The 22,956-nt window shown below is 39.7% G+C and overlaps 1 protein-coding gene and 1 long non-coding RNA gene across 7 annotated transcripts in view; both read right to left on the bottom strand.

The window, feature by feature from the left end:
- Positions 1–22,956, bottom strand: part of spega (striated muscle enriched protein kinase a) — a 55,745-nt gene that overhangs the window by 32,121 nt on the left and 668 nt on the right. Inside the window, exons 1-5 of one of the 6 annotated variants that reach the window (XM_044344513.1) lie at positions 22,233–22,320; positions 18,451–18,946; positions 17,802–17,843; positions 16,692–17,254; positions 391–489 (exon numbers count right to left, since the gene is read on the bottom strand). In XM_044344513.1, the coding sequence (XP_044200448.1) occupies positions 391–489; positions 16,692–17,073 (481 nt within the window). In that variant the 5' untranslated portion in view covers positions 17,074–17,254; positions 17,802–17,843; positions 18,451–18,946; positions 22,233–22,320. Of the gene's footprint in view, positions 1–390; positions 490–1,706; positions 1,884–10,688; positions 11,027–16,691; positions 17,255–17,801; positions 17,844–18,450; positions 18,947–22,232; positions 22,321–22,956 lie in introns of those variants that run through there. The other 5 variants (XM_044344512.1, XM_044344514.1, XM_044344517.1 and 2 more) reach the window with 5 other exon arrangements.
- On the bottom strand, positions 1,979–5,810 carry LOC122976194. Its single transcript, XR_006400857.1, has 3 exons — positions 5,237–5,810; positions 2,650–2,692; positions 1,979–1,999 (listed from the first exon to the last, which is right to left on the bottom strand). It is a non-coding gene; the product is annotated as an uncharacterized LOC122976194 (long non-coding RNA).

The raw sequence follows: 22,956 nt of genomic DNA, 5'->3' as shown, positions 1-22,956 counted from the left end.
TCACACTGTTGCATCACACCATGAGAGATTAATGCATTCTGCCATATCGGATTTCATCCAACGCATGTCTTGAGCCAAGCTGATAACAACCTTCCATTAAATCTATCAATCTGCATTGAATCATTATTTTGCAGAAGTGTGTTTTTGGCAGTGCTGTTAGTGCTGCAGTAAATCATACTGACTATCACCTCATAAATACAGTTTTAAGAGCTACTGCATATGTGCATGCAGCAGTTCGGATTCGTTCTGTTTACTATATCATCTTTTGTAGGTATTGCATGTTTGTAGCTATAAACATAAAAGGGAAAAAAAAAGCTGAAAAGTCAGTTGCAAAAAGCTAATCTAAGAACTGCTGAAACTACACATAAGGTTAGATTTTAGATGAAATACCTGAAGGTCCTCTCCGGCCAGCCTTGTCTTGGTGCCTCCCGGGCCCCTCTTTGGTTTCCATCTGAGGTTCTGTGGTCTCATCCTCTGTGGTCTCAGAGTCTGAAAGAAAAACAAGTAGAGCACAGGAAATGGTTTAAGATGGAAGGTGAAACAGGGTCGGCCCTATCAGTGTTGTGGAGCCCTAGGGCGAAATTTTAGATTGCCCCCTTGCGGAGCCCACATGACATTTTGCGCCTTAGGCAACCGCCTATGTTGACTATGCCATGGGCTGCCCCTGGATAGAAATTCAGCAAAGAGAAACTGAGGCAGAGGAGAAGATGAGGTGGCAGAGGAACAACAGCAGTCTCTGTGAAAATGACATTTCACATTTGCTTAGCGGCCCAGAGCTTGATGGGTCCCTGAAAAGAGCCGCGGAGAGCCCCCAGAGTGAAATAAATGGGTTGAAGCTGGAGCGTGACATGAAGCCTGCTGTGTCTTATAAAAATACATGACTGATACATGGAGAGGAGGGTTATGTATAGATGCTCTTCCCTCAGGTCTCTATCCGTTTGACTTTGATAACAAAATAGCAGGGCCAGCTTTGCTTCTTTATTTAGACTGTTTCTTTTTACTTTCAAAATCTATAAATAAGACCATTTCCACCCACTAAAATCATTACTTACAGCCATCTGAAACACATCACCTCTTAACCAGAGCACAGTTAAAATCCAGTCAAGGTTCAGAATATCCTGAAATATTTTGAAATTCAAATGATGCCAGAATAGCAAGTATTAAACATGATTTATTTTTCCATTTTCTGCTTCATATTATGACTCCAAATCAGACTAAATCAAAATTATGATGTTATTACTAGGCAACCTTTTCAAAGGATCAGTGGAGATGAAACGACATGAGATGATAATTCTGTGTAGCAGTGAAGAAAATATTAACTATTTAAACATGATATGATGAATGTGAGACACAGAAACGAACACACAAACCACAAAAATGTAATCTGTATCAACAAAAAGCAAGACAGGGACTCGAATTCATAAAGAACATTCAAAAAAACAGGGAGAAATGACAAATATAGTCATGTAGCGGTGGTGTAGATGATTTATAGAGAAAACTTATAATAATGTGAACAAGAAAACACAATAAAAGGGAAAAAGAAACCACATACAGGGTCAAAATGAACTGCCTGAAACCACATCTTTGTGGCTGAGATCACATCACATCACCACAGCGAACAGATGAAGTCAGGGAAGGACTGATGGGGCAGGAAAAAAAAAAACAAACAAAACAGGCAGAAGGTGAATCAAGACAGGCAGGTTTACCATAGCTTTGCTTTCGGCAGGAGCGGAAAACTTCGCTTCCGTAGTGGCAGCAAGAGAGGGCAGACGGGAGAGCACCGTTACTATGGAAACCAGCATCTCTCTCACCCACACGACCAATCCTCTTCGTACCCATTAGAGTCTAAAATCACCATCCAAACTGCTGGGTGGCTGACAGATATGTTTACTGGTTAGAGAGCTCGTGAAGGAGGACGACAACAACCACAAAATAGGTTGCACCTCATTGCGCCTCACATCAAGTCCTGATCCTGATTAGATAATTCCAGAAGGTCTGCCTAATGATAAGAAAGCCAATGTATTATGAACAATCACCATTAACTCATTACATCGCTTGTTGTATGCGTTTTCCTGGGTGTGGGTATGTAGATCCACCCATCTGTATCAAATGCACACCAGGCGGGGGAGGAAATCGACTCGGCAATGTAATTATAAGGGAATATATTTCACAGTGTATAACATCAATTGTAATGTAAATATAATTTGGAGTTGAGTACAGGGAGACTCTGGTTTGGCAAGGATCATAGACTGCACAAATGATGCCAAATATACCATAAACCATCGAGGCCAGTCATTATTCACTCAAGGATTTTATGCAGAGAGAGGCAACCGCGTGATTATAAAAATATTGCTTTATGGGGGTGGATGTACAATAATAAAACCCAGTCTTGTAAGCAGTTAAAACATAAACACACTAAAGCAATATAGATGTTCTACAACAGCAATTTTCATATATAGAGGAGTTATTACAGGAATAAATCAAAGTAAAGCACATGTTGGCAAAGGCTAAAACACAAAACAATGGAAAAAGGCCTGAGAAAATCATACTTTAGTTTCTATTTTTTTTTTATAGAAAAGAATAAAATGGACTAGAATAGATACAGTACAGTAGAGTAGAAATGGTGTAAAGCTCATACTGACAACACACCATGGGTAAATCGGCCAAATGTCCGTGTGGAATGCCCAGTTCTCTGAAACAAGATACAGAGTACAATACATTATTCAACAGCGAATGTTGCCAATGATTCTGTTATACACAAAACACTAACGAATGGTCCCTTTTACCCAGAAGTACTGTTGTTGTCAAGCAGGAGAGGATGTGAATAGTAGCATGCTCTTTTACTTTGAAAATGACTAGTTTATATAAGCTGTCTGTGTTCTTCTGACATCATTTAGACATGTCTACGTGTATGAAAAAAATGCAGGTACAGTCCTTGAGCATGGATGTATATTCTTGATATATGTTTAACTCGAAGTTCCACTTTCTAACGTTTTTTTGGAGCTTTTAACAGCATCTCAAAGTCTACATGTGTGAACAGAGGTAGCTCAGATGTCCTCCATTCTGTAGCCAAGAAAAGGCAGGCAAAAAGTACAAGTAAGTGCAAAGTGAAGTGACTCATTTCACACTCCATGAGTTCTGCACACTCCCCATTGGTTAATGTTTTTTGTGTCAGGCAATTTAATAACTGTCGCCTGGTGGTAAGTGCTGTTTGACAGACTCCGCTAGAAGCTTCCTTTGTCTCCATTCTGTGGTAGAGATGGTGACATGGGGCTGAAAGCTCTAAAGAAGCTGGTAGGTGGACCTTTAAGTTGAGATAATTTTGTTACACAAGTAAATTCAAATAATCAGAGACCAGCGTGTAGTGTGCTACAATGCATGTAGCGCAAGCCACAAAACCGCAGTGTTTTCTGCCCATTCACGGTCAGTTTTCTTAAGCTTTCCCTTTTTTTTTTGTCATTATCGATTTAACAGCTAATTATTTCCCAAATTATTTCATACATCATTTGGTCTTTGAGATGTCACAAAATGCTGAAAAATGCCCATCAGAGTTTCCGAAAGTCTAAGTTGACGTCTTGTTTTGTCTGACCAACCGTCCAAAAACAAGGAAAAGAAGCAATGTTCAGCATTTTTCCAAAAGAAATCACTTTAAAAGTTAATCGGTTGCCAGTAATTTTTCTGTTGATCCACTAATCAGTCGAACTGAAATAATCAAAATGATTTTCAACGCAGTGAACTCTGTGATCACTTCACACAAACCTCCAAATATGTCAAACAACAACTTTAATAACTCAAGTTGTTCATTTTTTTTATCATTATCATGGTATCATCACGATACAATTCCACCAAGACTCGAAAAATGAAAATATTGAATCATCATCGAGCCATATTGATACAAAAGATGAGTTTCCAAAATGAAAAATATCTCACAAACTCTCCAGGCCTTGTTGGAGAAAGTGTCCCTGCTGATAAAGCATGTTGGTAAAAATGCTTCTTGGACACTCTGTCAATCAGCACCAAGGAGAGCTCCTCAGAATGACTCACTGCTTTGCAGTGTTGGAAAGCAAAAGTACCAAAAGTGCAAAGCGAAATGACTCATTTCACACTCATTTCCCCCCACGTTTTCTGCGCTCTCCCCATTGGTTAACGTTTTTGTGTCAGGCAATTTGATTAACTGTTGCCTGGTGGTAACTGCTGTTTGACAGACTCTGCTAGAAGCTTCCATCGTTGTCGTGATCTCCATTGTTATGGCTTCAAGGCAATCGTATCAGTGAAAAACAGCCACAAACAGAATCCTTTTCAAAAGGCTGGATTTGGCAAATACTTCAAAAATATTCTATGGGTATAATCCAAATCCTACAAGCATTATTCTCGCAAATCTGCTGCTGGAAGCAAAAGAACAAATGTCAGGGGTTTGAGATTGATACAGAAATTTCAGAGGAGGCAAAACGACCATCAGAAATCAGCTTTATCCTGTGCTTTGCTCACTTTGTAGCCCCTGTGACTGGCTGCCCTGATTCTCATGTCTCCATGGAGTGTAGCCTACTGACACACTTTTCATCTGCTCCGAATTTATGAAACCTGTTATATGAATTACTTATTATATAACAAATCTGTCACAACTGCCAAGACAAGATACATATTTCACGACATGGAATGTGCACCGGTTCAGAGGGAGCACAGCAGCAATTTGGACTGTTTGATGATGTTAAAGTGCTCTTGGAGTATTTGTCTAATCTATTGCAACGTGTGCCTATTTAGCATTTCAATGTGGGTGTCATAAGAGATGATTTTCCATGTTTTTGTGCACTGAAACACATCTTTTTGTCTTTCTGTTCAGCAACCAGAGTTTTCCTGGGCTGACTTTCTTTATTGCGTTGTCCTGATCTGTCCTCAGTTTGCTGAAGGATATTAGATAACAACGACTGAAAACAGAGAGCATCACCTCTCCTATCCACACTTTTGCTCTTTTTGGCATTTTCCCAGCAGAACTGAATGCATAAAATAGTAATGCTAGGTTGTAATTAATGTATGCTTTACAGAATATTCCTAAAACGTTTCTTGTACCACTGTTGTCAGTTACAAATCAACACATTTGCGTCTCATTATCAGGTAAAGGGCGTGGCATGACATCCAAAATATAAAAACCTACCAATTTCTATTAAAAACAACATCGACATAGCTTAACAAGACCATCAGTATATGGATTTTTTTCCCCAGAAAGGAGAAAACTCACCTGAAATCTCTTCTTGGACCAGATTTTCTTCATCTTCAAGTTTCCTGTCAAGCGTGCGAGATTACCTGTGGCATGAGCTCACAAAAGCATCCCTACAACCCCCCGAAAAAGCCCAGGGTGTGGCATCAACAAAAAGAAATCAGATTCAAAATGGGATTCAGCTGCCTTGCGTGCGTGGGTGTGTTTACTCTCCAGTCTGGCAGCAAGACGGGGGGAGAAAGAGAGAAAAGAAAGAGGATGCAAATAAGCCGGAGCCAGGTGTCTTTGTGTCTGAGCGTGTATCCGCTGATGTGAACCGCGTCCCTCTCTGACGTAGAGGCTGCCGTTAAGAGGGGCAATTCTCAGCTGGTTTGTCCAACTCCCCCCACCTCTGCCCGTTCTGCCTCAGTCGAGAGCGCACTCAGAACAAGAGGAGGTGGGGGTTGCAAGTGTGAGCATAAGGGGTGTGTTGGTCCTGATTGCAGTGATGAGAGTGGAGAATAAAAGAGGAGGAGAGACAGGAAAAAAAAAAAAAAAAAAAACGAGGAAGAAAACAACTGGCTTCAGCAGAGCATGTGACTTTTTTTTTCTGAACAGCAGGAGTGAAAGATAAGAGCGACAAGATTGAAGCAGTGAAAGAGAAAAGAGGAGAGAAAAGGAGAGAGGGATATAGACAAAGAGAAGAGAGTGGAGGAGAGACCAAGAGACAAGGGTGGCGGGGGGAATGATTGATGAGGGAGGATGCAAAGCAGGAAGAAACAGAAAGCTAGAGGAAGAGATGTAGATGATACAATAGAGGGGATGAAATGGCTAGACATAAAAGAGGGGGAAGGGTGAATGAAATATGTTGCTTTTTTCTTAGAAATATGAATATGTGCAACCTCTTGAAAAAACAAAAATCCTTACACCAAGTGCTCCCTCTACCTTTCAGTCTACTCTGCTTTTCTTTGTTGTCCTATCTGAGAGAGGTAGCAGCCCCAAAGGCCATCAATTATTTATCCATATTCCATGTCTGTTAGCTTTAACCAGTGATCAGGTCAAGGTTGCTACAGTCTCAAGCAGCCGAAGGCTATTTGGACAGGGAGAGCAAACACATTTCTCCTAGTGGATTACAACATGATGTACTTATTTCAGTACACAACCAGCAGCGGTTACAGTTCAACATGAAAATACAGATTACTTTCATTAATTGTTTAGTCTTTTAAATACTGCAAAATGTCATCACAATTGCCTGGAGCCAAGAGTAACATCTTCAAATGGCTTTTTCAGCCAAACCATCAGTGCAAAATCCAAAGATATTCAATTACAAATGATAAAACATAGAGAAGAGCAGCAAATCCACAAATTCAAGAAACTGGAACAAGCAAAGATTTGTGATTTTTGCTTGATAAAACAGCTAAAACAATCAACTGGCTATCAAAATAGCCATCAATGACATTTCTGTCCTTTGACCGATCGACTACTTGTTTCATCACTGATAAGAATACCTTTAAAAATCAGTTAAACTTGCATTCATTGATTTTTGACTGCCTGGGAACAGTGTGGCATGTTAAATGTGGGCGTATTATCACCTTATAAAGTTGATATGGCAAACACTGGCTTATTTTCAAACCCATTTCATTTAGAGTGCTATTTCTGGCCATCTGATAAATGAAAGTCCAATATTCACTTTCTTGTCGTCTCTGTTTTGGTACACCTCCTCCCGAGGGAAATATCTGGCTCTCTGGCCGCTAAATGTTCCACCACGTTCACCGGCTTGTTGCTAACTTTGTTTGCCTGTAGCCTGGTGATGGGCAGGTAGCGTAACAGTCGATTTTTCATTGAAAACAACTGCCTGCTGCGTCTGGAAACGAAATTGATAAGAGAGGTGAGGTGATTGAAAACAGTGAGGTTGAGAAGCGTAAAAAAAACCATGAGAGAGCAAACGTGATGAGAATATGTAACTGTTTCCCTCCTTCTATCGTCCTCCCCCTCTTTCTAATACACAGTCAGACACATGTTAATTGTTCTTTCAGACACATCTGTGCTTTCCACACCTCCTCCATCAAATGAATCTAAAAATAATTACAGGCAGACCCAGATCTCACTCCCTGACTAACCGCCCAGACTCCTCGTTCACATTTCAGCACAGCACTTCCATCCTCGACTGCTTCGCTGCACAATGTGCTTTTTAGCGTTGTTAAGTGAGGCATGTTACTGTTTACGGCCTTGTAAACACAGAATCAATATGGGAGATTTACTCCTGCCGTGAATCAGGAGTTGCTCAGCGGATGAGGGTTTTGTTTGGGATCATTAAGCCTTTCTCTTTTTTTTTACATTTATCTGATGATTATCACCAAGCTGCAAGTGATATTTTTTTTTATCTTAAATACCTCCCAAACTAGATTCAAAGATCCATTTTCACTAAAGATAAACAGAGATGTGGATTGCAGTTTGCTATTGTTATTTTAACAAACCTCCCTCTCTTCATCCTTCGCCCGCCTCGCACTCCTCCTCCTCCACCATCCATCACCAGTGAGAGGCATTCGGTCGGGCAGAAAGTGCAGCAATCAATACCAATGCTTTATGCGTGATACGGGATACACCCCCAAGTAACAGTTCAAACGCCCCCCGGATCGATAAGCCCATCATGACACAAGACTCCATGACCACCGTCCAATGAAAGGCCAGATACTGTGGCGAAGCTTCCATTTCATGCTGCTTGGAAACATCTCTCATGAGGGGTTGTTTTTTTTTTTTTTTTAATACTCACTAAAAGCCACAACGACTCAGCTTCAAACTATCTCCAGCTGGGATATCATAGAATATCAGCCATTAGGCGAAACATAATTTGATTTATTTTGCTGTGAATCATTTATCTTCCTTTGGATCTGGTTTTGTTGGATGGTGCAGGAAGCCACACTGCCCGGTGTGCTGTTTAAACCTGCAGTATACATGAACTTGGACCTGACCTACAACATGTATCAGACATGTCTGTGCAGACTTAAACATCTCTGTTGAATCAGCCGGACCTATGGATTTCAAATTTGTTTGGCGTCTGTGATTTTCAACACAAACGGAGAAACCATGGACAACGGACGAGTGTTAAAAAGACTTTGGACAGGTGCAATTTGGAGCTTGCTGTAGTTTGATTAGCTTAAAACAACGAGACAGTAAGCAGACTTCACGGAAACACATCGATTTTGTGACAGAGGCTGCTTTCTGTGGATGCAGCCTTGATGGATGCCTTCCAGGCATACAGCTTTATCAGCAGCAAGTCTGGCATAATCTCTCTGCAACAGGAAACAGATTCTGCTGCTGTTACATCCCACTGTGATCACACTGTTTCTGTTTATCAGTGCAGACCAAGTCTTGTCATACCAAGCGAGACCTTCCATATCATGTGTGTCCTTTTTACTTTTTAAACCAGGTTTCTGTTTGGAAAAAAAGCACTGGACTCAAGAAAAACCTCATCACTGCCAACAAAATCATGTATACTGATGCCCTACTGTGCTGATGACAAATTTGGGGAGGTCACCGTCTTAGCCTACAGTTAATGTCATATGATGGATGTCCTTGTCCAACCTGGTGTTCATCTAATGATATACTTCTTTGCAACTACACAGCATTTGTTCATCATCCTCCAAAATGGAATATTTTGGAGTAAAACGGTACAGACAGTAATGATAAGTTATGCAGTTTTCTCTATTGTTCAGAAACAAAGGGCCACATTTTGAGAATAGTAACAAAACACAGCTGCAAATACAAGCTCAAAATTATGTTGTGTTCCCAAAACCAACATACCAAAAGACCTTTTTTAGCGCTTCATATTTGCAGGCATTCAGTGATTATAAAAAGACGGAGAAATGTAACAAGAGTCAGTTCCCACTCCATATCTCAGCTATTAATTATAATCAGGCCAGAGTTGAATTGGCATCACACTTTCAGGTGCCAGTATTTGTGTTAAATCCTGCTTTCTATGTGATAGTTGTTAAGGAGAACTGTGTGGAAAAAAAACACTGATAAGAAAGTTAAGTGAATGTATTTGAAGTTTTAGATCAATTGACAGTAATGCATCTAAACAACAGAGAAAAACTGTAGTAAACACTTCTTTATATGCCACCACGAGCCCTTCAGAGGCAAATATGAGTGGTGGTATGTTGATTCAGTTCATATGGTGAGGTGGTTTGGAAGTCCCACATGACAGTGGCCAATGTTGACAGTCACACTGCAACCCGATCCTACCACCTAATCCAGACCAAATTCCCCGAGGGTTCCTGTGAATGACTGTGTACCAGAGGGATGGAACACAAACACAGCCTTTGCCAGACCAAACACCAGGGAAACAGCCCTCAGATATTGCCTCAGCTGCCTCGTGAGAATGGAGAAACTAATTAATCGGACCGTAATCTTTAATCCACTTGAATGTAATATTTAGAGAATGTGAAATCATCAAACAGTTATAGATTATCTCTGCTCCAGTATGCCAGTGAAAAGCTGGTTGCGGTCCAGACAAGAGGACTGGGTCGATAAGGAACGGAGAGAGAGTAGGAATGCCATGCTGTGTATGGCCTGTAACAGACTGAACTGAGACACATTTATCCAGAAAAATAATGATATTAAAGGATATAAGAAATGTAAAATATAATGTTTTAAGTCCTCAGTTACCAGAAAATAACAGCATCTTCAAACGAAAGCTTTTAATTTTAGGCATTTAACCAAATAATTACAGGTGTTTTACCTATGAGAGTCAACTCAATTATGTAAAATAAACATTTTGTAAATGAAAAAATTAGATTTTGAATACTACTGATGAAAACAAACCTTTGACAGAATCAGAAAGCATTTAAACACTTTGCTGTTAGCCTATGCTAGTCAATGTCCTTTTAATCAATTCGTTGTGGCAGGCTTCCTTGGATTTTGGCAGTGGGAGGGCCCTTTTGTTTTCATTTGGATTATGGATTGGGTTTCTGGAAATAGCTTCTTCATTACATGAGTCCCGGATAAGCGAATTTAGCCATTTTTGTTAAAGACATCTAATTGTACATGCTGGTTCCAGGGTAGCTCTTGACTAAAAAAAGATGAGGCTCATCATTACCATTTTCTTTAAAATGTGATCCAGTTGGAAATTTGAGAGAAAACAACAGATCATTTGAGTGTTTATGGGCGACTATATGCATATTTGCACTATTACAAACAAGACTGCTGTACCTCAAAGTATGGCCTGCGGTTAAAAAGAAGAATCCATGAATAGCTGCAGCTTCACAGAAGAGAGAAAAGCAGAGAAGAGACACAAACTGAACCCAATTAAGCAGCAATAATAGCCGCCTCAAGTGTATTACCTTGTTTTAATTTTCATTACAGCTGTTCCACTTAGTTGAGGATGCATTTTATAATTCCCTGCTACAATACAAGCCTTCTGTTGCTTCAACCTGTTAAAGGATCCCCAAACAAACCGTTTTACAATATTGTGTTTCTAACGGCTCCCACTCACCTTTCTGCTTCTTACTTCTCGGCCCACTCACATCTTCCCTAACGCTCCTCAAAGCCTTCCTTGCATCGAGCAGCTCCCTCCGCAGCATAGCTCTTTCCTTCCCTTGTATGTTCCCACTAGATGGCTTCTTCTCTTCAAAAGAACGTCTCCTCTAGGTCCAAGTTTTCCTCAACTTTCCCATCGAGTCAATAAAAACAAGGCGACTTCTGCAAAATGGATCTAACATGCTTATGTTCCAGTCACATCTGCTCTTCAGATAATGTCTTTGAAATGGCTTCTCCTCCAAAATGAAATGAGGTATTGGCCAAGCAAGGATATGCCGTCTTAAGATGGCTGCTGGACCTTCAAACTTTATCTTCCTCAGCCCATATCTAGTTTTCTTGCCCTCTCCCTGTCTTCCCCCAGTCCCCCCTAACTTTGACTGCCAACTTCAGCCGTCTATTTCGAGTCCCGCATACTACGACCCCTCCAGTTGTACTGTACCTTCCCTCTGCACCCCCTTTCAGAGAGCCTGAAGCCCCCCCACCCCCCCCCCCACTTATAGCAGGAGATTAAACGCACTGCTATACAGAAACCCAACAACCTTTGCTGTCCTCTGTGGGTCACTCTGCTTTGAAACTCTAGTACAAGGCAGACATGTTGTAATACACCATTAATGATATGTTACAACTGCACTATGTTATGGGACAATGAGGGACACAAGTTGAAAGGAGGTGGATGTATTTCAGACGGCTAAGTGATGCTTTACATGTGTGAAATTCACTGCAATCTAAATATGAATGTGGTTATAGATCACCTGAGCCGTTTGCTGAGACTGTCTCGTGAATAAGAATACCAAACACTGACCACAAGTGTAAGTTTTATAGAGCTGCTTGTCCTGTACAGTACAGAACAGCACGACTGTCACTCTGTTTATAGATCTCTTTCAGGAGATGTAACAGATCCGGCATATTGGGGATTAAATCTTCTGGAAAACTACATCTCTAGCAAATGATTGCATCTAAATGACTGTCACTGTCTCCAGCAGGAATGGTTAATTCCTCTGCTGCATTTGACTGAACCAATGATTTGTCTCCATATTGATTTATATCAGCGTGTTTGTTCTCTAACTGCATCTAATCGCTAACAATTACTGTCCTCTAACCACGTCTAATTTGCTTACTGGCTAATGTAAAATTTCAAATACAAATATTACTCCCTATTTGACATATGAGCCATTTATTAATCTGCATTTGGTGGCCTTTATTAGCAGACATCGTTTATCAGCCTGGTGACATGTTACTGTGTATTTAAAGGGGCACTCCACCAAATTTTGACATGAATTACAGATCTGTGAAAAAAGTTATCTAATGTCTTTTGACACAAGTCTAGGAAAATAAGCCCTTATGATGACATCAGGGTTATCTTAACTTGAGCTTGGAAACTATAAATTCTTAACATAAAGCCTGTGCGGAGTTTGAAAGACATGGGCGTTGACCAGGCAGCCATATAATGAAAAAAGCTGTTGGTCAATGTAGTGTTTTTGGAGCTTGATATACTAGGGAAAATGTTGATGGGTCCTGCTGCATTGATCTTAACCGTTCCTTTTAAAATGTTTTTGTGAGTTCTCCAACTATATGGAAATGCAGTACTAAATTGCTGGAGCACAGCTTTAAAAAAGCCCATAAACAAAAAGTTGCAGCCACAACATCAAGTGCTTTGAAGTGGAGACTAGTGCAACAGAGAAAAAAGTTTGTTATGACCCAGAAACCTAAATCTGCCTTATCAGATTGGATGGATCTATACCCAAACCACAACAATCTCTTTTCTGCATTGTTTCAAGGATGCATACAGATATTTTTTTATAATCACATGAAAACGGGTGCCTAGTTCAAGTGAGAACCTGCAAATCCTGCTTCAGCTAAACCAAATATCAGTTAAACAAAACAAAGAGAATATGGCCACAAAACTTTAAATTGTCAACTTTTAAATGATTTGTTTGCCTTATAGCTTTTTCAAAACATTTTTGGCATGTGACCCTTTAAAAAAAAGAAACAATCCCTACTTGCAATTCACTGTCGGCCGGTTGTGACCAGTTCCAACCAAAAAGTCATTTTCTTCTTCTCAGTCTAATCTTTTAAGGCCTGAGGAGATGACAATATTCAATAATTCAAAAGAAAAAGAGAAAGAAAACATCAGAGGAAAGTTGATTTCTGTATAGGAGAAAGTTTTTCTCCTATCCTGTTATTCTGTCCAATCACAGCTCCTCAAATATATCTTGCAGGCACTTGGGAAGGGGGCGGGGGGTCCCGACCCCCAGATAGGGAATCACTGCGTTAAAGACCTTTTAAATGAATAACTGCAAGTCATGTCTGGGATGTTCATGCTCCTGCATCACAATACGGAAACCGTCTCCCTTTTGTAAAAATAGCTTAAAATACCACAGGTGACTGATGTGCTGCTTTTTCTAAGCTTCCATCAAACTGCTTATCTGGCCTTTAGATGCCTGACAGTATGTTCATCAAACGCTACGCCACTGGGTGACGTCAATAAAGTAGTCTAGACTTGTGACACAGCACTACTCTGGTTTCTGGTTGGTCTGATCTCTAAGGGTGATATCTTAAAGTGACAGACCTGACTGACTGGCTGTCTGACTCACTGAGTGATGCTCAAAAGCCGCCAGAACAGCCATTAAAACTAACCACACACACGTGCGCAGATACACACTAACAGACACCCACGCAAACACACATTCACAAGTCACCCCACCACCACCACCACCACCACCTCCACCCTCCCCAGCATACCCTCCCGGTCTCTTTCATCACGCTTGAGCGTGATTGAGTGTGACAGCACCGCGTCTTGACCGTGGTGATGCTATAATTATCTGTGATGTCTGCTGGTGCCATCGGAGAAGGGGGCCGGCGGCATCCACACATCACTAGAGCACGAGCCCTCTGGCTGGCACGGCACATACCAAGCCATAAATATCCTCAGGGAAAGAGAAGAGGAGAGATGGAAGAGAGGGAGGCAGAGGTCAGAGAGAGACAGAAAGACGATTCAGAAAACATAAAAATGAGGACACAGTGGTTAAGCTTTTTTCTGTCTAGTACCCGTTTGCTGGATTCATGTATATAGTAACATTAATCGAGCCAAAGCTGGGCAAGAAACACAGAGATAGGACTGTTTTTAATGACATCATTTGAATATTTTCCTTTCAAAGATGAATTTTTAAATATTCCAAAACTTGAAAGGGTGTTTTTGCTTTCAGGTCAAGTCTCAAGTAAGTCAAGTCTTAAATCCTCATTTTTATGACTTAAGTCTGACACCAGTCCAAGCCTAAAGAGAGAGAAAGTAACATAAGAGGGTGACAGGGACCGGAGAGGGATTAATCAAAACATTGACAAGACAGACAGATAAAAATGGACCGGTGGTCTTGTAGCGGTGTTAGATCTAAATCCTAAATCCAACCGCAGTTAGCGGAGCAACAAAAGATGAAGGGCTTCAGTAAGAGAGACAGAAAAGAAAGAATGAAAGAGCAGAAAAAGGTTATAAGGAACAGAGGTCAAAAAGTTGAAACTGACGCTGGACTGAAGTGAGAAGATCAAAACTAAGAGAGAGAGAGAGTGAGGCAGAGAGGTGCTGAGTGTAATACCAGCTGGACCATGTGTGCCAGCTCATAGTGAGAGAGCTGGTGACATGCGACCTCAACTGTCAAGCTTTCCCCACAGGCCTTGGCAACAAGCCTATGATCAAATTTAACCAGCATTACAATGATCTCACTTGCAAACCATATTCTGCTTTCTACGCATGGGGCTCAAAGGAAGGATGCAAACTGATCAGGTGCGTTTACGCCATCGAATTTGAATTCTTGCTAATTGCAGTTATCAATATGTTTTCATCCCTTTGACAAGCCAAAACTTTAGAAATCACTTGTTAAATTTCTGCTGAATTGTTCCTTAACGAAACAGAAAAGCAACGCACAATAGGATTTGAAGTCTGGATACATTTTCACTGCAGTTTGTGCAGACTGAAAACATGATGCATGAACTGCTTGAATGTCCTCGATAAAATTAATCAGGAAAGAATATCTGGAATCGGATCATCCTTTACAAGTTTTAATCTTGATGTTTTCTCGCAGACAATGGTGTAAGATTATTGAAACTGTTTAACTGTGAGCCAAATACACTCCAGAAACCTTCAGTATGTATATTATATCACATAATAGAATAAGAATAAACAGCCATTACGAGACTAATTAATTATTTAAGGTTACTACTTTCACCACAGACTATGACATATGACAAATAGAGCTATATGTGACATATAGGACTCTGGTAACGGCTTATCTCCGGCTTTAAAAAGCTACAGAAGCATCACTGACAAATGCTATCCTTATCTCTGCTAGGTACACGTGACAAGATAAACTGGGAAATAATAGACAATCCACTCAAATCCATCATGCTGAAGTGTCCTTGAGCAAGACACAGAGCATCCAGACATGTTAGCAATGCATTTTCATGCTGCTCTGCATGTTTCTTTTTCAACTAAATGGTTAGTTTGCCTCATCTAACCTGTGCTAAATAGTAACTTAGTTGTCTCATAGGGGGGAAGGCAAATGTTATGTCTACAGTGCAAGAGGGGGGAGTGAGACCTAGCAGCCTGGGGACTGCTGCTAGTGTAGCCTTTCAGAAAGATAATTTATGTCTTGCATGCTTTGCTGTGTGAATTTATGCTGACAGAATGACCACCACGAGCGAAGCTATCCAACCGAAGTATTCTAATTTTGGATGTGTTACAGAGCTGAGACGTCAGCAGTACGCTAATAGACTAGCTTTAACACAGACATAATCTTTACAGCTTGATCATCATCTCATTGTCCCGGTTAATCAGCTGGCGTGTCAGCTTACAAATGTTTACTTATACAAAGCTCAAATCCTGGAGGTTTCAATCTACACAAACAGACTGCAAATACCACGTAAGAATTATAAATCTGCATACATTGATTCAAATCAAAATCACAATATTTAGCCTCTCTCAAATGACAATTTTTCAGTATGAAATGAGCTTAACTTTTGCCATTGCTCCAAAATGGACTGCTTAACAATCCACAAGCAGGACGACCACTGAAGACCTCTTATTTTCAAACCATAGTATGAAATGTTTCAAGTACGTTTGTAACCTTGTGCTGTTTGAACTGTGGTAATAAGAACTTGGGGAGTACTCAAAGTCTCACAGCAAACATCTATTTGCAGTTATATAATCTTTTTGTAGACTTGTGTTGACCTTATTATCACGTCATTGTTTGCACTATGTTACAAATTGCAAGTTTTCAGACCGGTAATACAACTAATGATGACAGATTGACAAATACAACTACAATCGTGTTCCCAGCTGTAGTCAGTCTAATGAATTTTCTTTGTTTAACATCTTTAAAATGTTTTTTTTTCCCCCAGGCTAATGGAAATTTTTCCCTGCTTCCTGACTTGTATCAAATTTGGCAGATGTTCAGACTAAGAATGGCAGCCCTGTTCTTAACAAGTGCCCAAATCCCAACTTCCTCAGCTCAGTAAACACAACAAACACCGCCCAGGGGTTCAAGAGGTGATGGGTTCAGCTGTGCAGCTAGTAGAAAGCAACAGCAGGTGACACTCCTCTCCTCCAACTAATTTGAGTCTCTACTTAATCCACAAGCTAATTTTAAGTATCTCCCAGAGCAGGAAGGACAGAGATACTGTCTAATATTCAAAACACGGTCTTGAATCTACAATCACTTTTTTTTATCCTGGAGGCACTGACAGGTATGATGTTTCAAGGGATCAAATATTAATAAGTGTAGAGAATGGAAATTAGTTTTACCAGATTTTAATCTTTTAGGAAGGAAATAGTCTATTTTGGATGTTAAAGAAACTACAGATTGACATTAACCTGATTAAAAGAGAAGTGTCAGCTTAAAAATCCAATGTCATGACGCAGAACTCTTAAAAAAAAAAAAAAAAGCATGATTCAGTGCTATTAAATTACCTTCTCCAAGGTCCATGATGGCCAAGACAGCACTGCAGCTCGCCTCTCCTAACTCATTGGTAGCCATGCAGGTATACAAGCCAGCATCACTGGTGTGGCAGTCGCGTATCCACAGCCCCCCGGAGTCCTGGGCTTCAGATGGAGGAAGGAGCTTGTCATTGTGGTACCATGCCAGGGAAGGTTTTGGAAATCCTGCCACTGACACCCTCAGACGGATATCACAGCCCGTTCCTACCGCTGCTTTGCGGAGTTTACGGTTGAAAACTGGCGGCGTGGGTTCCTGAGTTAAAGTCTTGCTGTCTGGAACAACCTGGTCCTTGGTGACTTTGGCCCTCTTGGAAGGGATGTCAAGACTGGGGCTGGGTACTGGGCGTTCTTCCATATTGATTTCTTTACCTACTTCTTTTATGAACTGTAATTTTTTATCTTGTAACTGATTGTGGTTTCAACATGAGCTGCATTTATTGGAGGCGTCTTCTGAAATACTCCATCGGCTCAGATATCTCTGGGCTCATGGGGAGTGCAGAGGATGCTCGACCTGGGCTTTTGCACCTGGGAATGTACTGTAATAACCAGATTACAACAATCAGAATGGCATCACAGTTTTGACATCTTACAGTTTGACAACAAGGTTTTAAGTGAATGTGGTCACCAGAAAAATGAAAATACCAGTCATTTGTTTAGACTTTCTTTAAAAGGGACCTCTTGCATTTGTGCAAGAGCTTCCACTGATTTTACATGCCCAAATCAATTTACTCCGAGAGAGAGAGACGGGGAGTCTTACTCTGCCTGCGAAAACAGTTGTATAATGTCTTCTGTGGCTCTGGGGGACCTTTGTCAAGTCTGAAGAAAATTACTCAAGTAACATCATCCGAGTAGATCAGCTTCAAATTGTAGACACGTCTTTTAAAGACATGGGCAGGGACAGTCTGACCATAGACCCTATCAAGTTGCATTATGGAGCATATTAGGTGTATGATCCAGCTTTTCAGAGTCTCGGGACTTGCAGTCACAATATGTCAGCCTCTGCTGCATCAATTTGGACCATTCCTTTTTAAAAACAAGTCCCCCAAATTTATGAAATTTACTAAAAGCAAGGCAAGAACTGACCTTGGTTTTCTTGTACTGTAGACTTGTTGTTTATCATGTCACCTGACGTGCCACACAGACAGAAATAGTTGTCAAGGTACGATAGATGCTACAGATGTGTGGGCTTACATTGAAAACAGGTGTTTTGAAGCAGGTCATACACAGGCAGGGTGCGTTGTTCGTAAGAGTTACGTGAGTTGTAAAACTCTTGGGAAGGTGGTCTGACTTTGACATTGGAGGCCAGGTTTTGCCTCTCATCCCCTACCCACATTTAACGTCTATAACCTCTCTTTAATATCAACCAAGTAGTTCTTGTTTCCTAAACTGGAAAAAAGGTACTGCTGGTGTGTCTTCATCCTACTGATGAGGGGATGTGAGATGATAAAACATCACACGGGTCATTTTGGGATGCAATTATGAGCAACCTCTTTTGTGCGTTAAAGTTTTAAGACTTCTTGCAATTTCATGAATTCATCTGATGTGACAGTTAGAAACTAAATTTTCTTAGAAAATGGCAATAAATTGAATGTTCAAATTATTGTACATATCAAAGAACACATCAGGATTCAGCTAATTATTAAAACTAACTTACAGTGTTTCACTAATAATGCTGATCCAAAGTGATTCCTAAAATAGACTTAACTCGATAATAGAAAGAAATGCTTCTTACCTCACTTTTGCCATTAAAGCTGAAAGGAATCCCTTTGGACTTCCCCGCAAAGTCCAAGTTAAGGTAACAAGATCCATGGAACAAAATATTTCATCTCAAATCATTTGCTAAAGCCCGTGTCTCTCTGTGTCCTTTAGTGAGCACCGGCTGTAGGTGTAAGTCCACCCTAGATCATGGAGCATTAGCAGCCACTGCCATGGTCCCTTTCAACAGCTTTAACCCCGATGAAGAGTGTTGAGACAGAGACAGAGATCCTTTTCTCTAAATGTCAAACCACTCAGGCCTTCTGGTCTGGTGCGTTTTTAATGAGTACTAAGAAAATATATACTTTTAACCTTTTTAGGCTTATAAGTACTTAAATCAGCTCATGTTATCTGTCTCCTCTCTCTCTCCCGTCTCCCCCCCGTCTCACTGCTTCACCCCCAGCTCCCTCAGGTTTGGAACGACAGCTGCACCACCGCGGATAGGTCACATTTCTTGGGCCGCCATGTATGACCTATACGCGCACACACACACACACACACACACACACACACACACACACACACACTCAAGTGACACACACATTGTGGTTGATAATGTTATCTAAAGGGCTTGGAGTGTGGGAGCTTGTGTGCGTGTGTGCATATATGCTTGTGTGTGTGTGTGCATGTGTGTGTGTGTATATGCTTGTGTGTGTGTGTGTGACAGGCAGAGACAGCATGCGTGTGACAGTTGGAGCTGCTATAAAAAGAAAGTCTAAGAATACAGACAGGCCTTAGTGATTCATACAACTGTAGGGCAGTGATATAACAATACAATATAATATAACTGGTTGGAACAATCACAATAGATACAATGCAATTATTGTTGTTATTCCATTTGTAGTATTTTTCCAAAGAAATAATATCAGAACAGACTTTGTATGATGTTATTTATATATATTATATGTAAATTGTGAATCTGATACATAGTATAATGGAGTAAAAATGTCAATATTTAGAAGAATTATAAGGGGGCATAACAAAGTACTCAAGTTCAGTAAATTTACTCACTTATTGTATTTGACTAGATATTCTATACTTTTCATGTTGTGAACAAATCCCACAAAAAGACCAAAATCAACAATGAATTGATCCGATTAACAATGCAACCAAAGCCTGTAGCTTATTCCTCTGTGCCACAGAGCTCAATTGTTGTCCAAAAACTATTAAAAAGACATAAATGAGCCGCATCATTGCATTAAGGCTTTATATAAAAACTTGATTATATATATATATTTGTGAGCCATATTGTTGACAAAAACCAAAATACTGAACCTTATCCTTAGTCAGATCATTATTTATGTGTTTTTAAATGAACTATTCAGTCTCAAAACTTATTTTCTCGGCCGTGACGTTCTCTGTGCATACAGCACATTTCCTCAAGCAACAGACAATATCTGGATTTGAATAAGGTTAAGTACAATTAAACGCATCTACTTCAGGATGTGTGTGTGTGTGTGTGTGCATATGATAAAAAGAAGAAGAAACTGTATAAAAAGCTGCTGTCTACTATTTAACCATCACTTGCTTCAGCTGACAAGATGCTTTCTATTAGACTGACAACCACTGTGAGTAAACAACCTCTTCCTGTTGTCTTTTGTGGGCTTTAACTGTGAGAACATTGAATGTTTTATGCCCTTAATGTGATCAATTACATTTTAAAATGTTCCATATCTATATATATTAGTCCTGGCTGCAGCTTGGTGTCGGACCTGGATTTATTACTAGTCTTACAGGTATTTATTTTCTTTTGTTTGTGCCTTTTAAAACCTTATCTCTTCTATACTATAATCAATCCTTTTTTCCTTTTTTGCTCAACAGAGAAGTGTCCTCTTATACTCTCTAAATGTTATTCTGTAAACTGCAATCCTGTTTTAGAACAAGGATTTCAAATTATCAATTCAATTTTACAGTATTCATTTGTATGAATGTATGTACTGTAGGTATACTGCCGGTTTCCTTGTGGAAATAACTTGAGCAAAGCACACTGACACCTCTCTAAGGAGAAATGCCAACCTGTGTGGAGCTCAGTTAATGGATGACCGAGCTTGAAAGGGCATGAAAGGACATGTTTCCGATCACTTTGGTTTCATCCTGCAGGTTTCATTTAAGAAGCTGTCGCCGTGGTGACAACCCGGCCCTGAAAGATTTTCAGCTTGCCACAGAAGTTTCCGGTTTATGAAATTAAACAATTAAACAAAGACATCTGGCTAAACTAATCATTCATTGCAAAGAAAAGAGCTGAAGTGCTGGAGCTCCACTGTTTTTGATTATATTTGTCTGTCTTAAAACAAGCAAAATGATGCATTAGCTTGTTCAAGATTAATCCAACACTGTTGTGTTATTTGTAGCTGCTGGTACTGAGGTTTAATCTGAGACTTTCCCCTGTCCATGTCTACCACAGTGACATTTTTTAGGATATCTCTACTGAAGCTACAGGACAAGTGATACAAGTCCCAGCAAATCAACTTTGGTCTGGGCTCTCTCTCTGTCTTTATAACCCTTTAGTTATTAGATAAGAAACTCATATCTATCCAGAAAGTCACATACAAGCATCTTGACCATAACACCTGCACAACAGAGCCTTCTGTTTCATTAGTTTCTTATTTGAATTTTTGAAATTTAAGGATTTATTGCATTTCTATATATTTGAATGTTTTGTTAATATGCAGGCTTATGAGGTATTTAAACTATTAAGTTGTATAAGGGTGGTGGCAGAGATTTTTTAGTGAGAGATATGTACATAAAAAGCAATAAAAACCAAACCCTGCATGGCTAAATATCAATACAGAGAGGTGAAAATATAGCTTTGTTTTGGGGTTTTTTTGTATTTTGGGTGAATTGACCAAGGAGTTAATAAAGAAACAAGTATGTTTGTACTACAGAAAGTGAAATTTAAGAAATAAAATAAATGTAATGCAGATGTAGACTAATAATTATTGTGGTGACACTTCTCTTTCAACACATCTGCAGGTGTGAAAACAAGCAAGAGTGTGAGATTCCTGTCAACCGAAGCAATCTTGGAAGCAGTACAGAGTGTGACCAGTCTCCCCAGTATCTGATGATGAATTACTTTTGCCAAATTTGAGTGATGTAATGCCTCCAGTGTCATGTGATGTGACGTCTGAGGATTTTTCGCATTTTGATGGTTTACTAAGACGAGTTTTCCAGAGATGCCTCTTCAAGTCCAAAAACTTGTATATAAAATACAAAAAAATATTAAAATATATTAAAAAACACAAACATTCACTGAAAAAAACAAGTTGTCATGAGTTAATATGAGTTATTGGATGAAATTCCATTTGACAAAGAAACATTGTGCACTATACAGTAATATTTCCCATATTTATCAATTTGTAGATGTATTTCTGTTAATTCATTGTGTTCAGTCTAATATTTCTTTCTGTATTCATACATACATAATATCTTTGTAATTCTTTGTCCTAACAATCATAAACAGTAATGACTTTGACCTTCAGCTGTAGCAATTTGGGGGAGACATGCAGGTAAACTGTCATAGAAAATAAGCTTAGCTTTCTTAATAAGGTTTGGCAGATGCTACAGGTGAAATACAATTAATGACAGGTGAGATTTATAAACCAAACCACTTATTTATGCTGAATTATTTATGTGAATTCTCTGTGGCAAGTGAAATGCTGGGAGTCTGTGATCATTTCTCAGATATCACACATTAAGAGAACAAACTGCACAGTACAAACCAACACCCAAACGCACCTGGAGACAAACACTGTCACCTACCTGCAGGAGATGAGAAGATGTTAATTGCTGCTTTTTTGGCTTTACTGCACATTTGCAGCCTTCAGTGATGAAGTTTCAAGCATCAGACTGAAAAAAAACAGCACATAGTTGTTTGGTCCATGAAATGTCAGGAAATGGTGAAGAGTGCTGATCACTGTTTCCCAGAGTCCAAGCTGACAACTTCAGACATCTTGTTTTGTCCACAACCCAAAAATATTCAGTTTACTTTTTTACAGAAGACTAAAGAAACCAGAAAATATTCACATTTGAGAAGCTGGAATCAGAGAATTTGGAAACTTTTTTCTTGAAAAATGACTCAAAGCAATTAATCAACCAATCATTGCAGCTCTAGATGGAACAAAAATTTAAAAATTTAAATCGAAGAGACTCAAATTTAGTTTCTCCACCATCAGCTGTCGGAGCAAAATATCTTATATTTGGCCAAAACATGTTAACTGTCATGAAACAGACACATACTGTACAGAATGGTGATGTAGTATTTTACCGCCCTCTACTGGTAGAAACAGGGTATGGTGCTTTCAGATTACACCTGATGATACTCAGTTCTAACATTTAAGACTATCAGCATCATACTGCATAATTAAGCTTTCACCACTTTAACATTGCATCCATAGTTTATCCTTCTGTGATCCAAATGTTCATAATAAGTTAATTCTAATAAACAGGTATTATTAGCCTCTGAATGAAAACTATTGTCATGTTA

This window comes from Thunnus albacares, chromosome 24, assembly GCF_914725855.1.
Source record: "Thunnus albacares chromosome 24, fThuAlb1.1, whole genome shotgun sequence".
NCBI lineage: Eukaryota > Metazoa > Chordata > Actinopteri > Scombriformes > Scombridae > Thunnus > Thunnus albacares.
The sequence above is the reverse complement of the archived record's forward strand: the minus strand, read 5'-3'. Positions and strand labels throughout refer to the sequence as shown.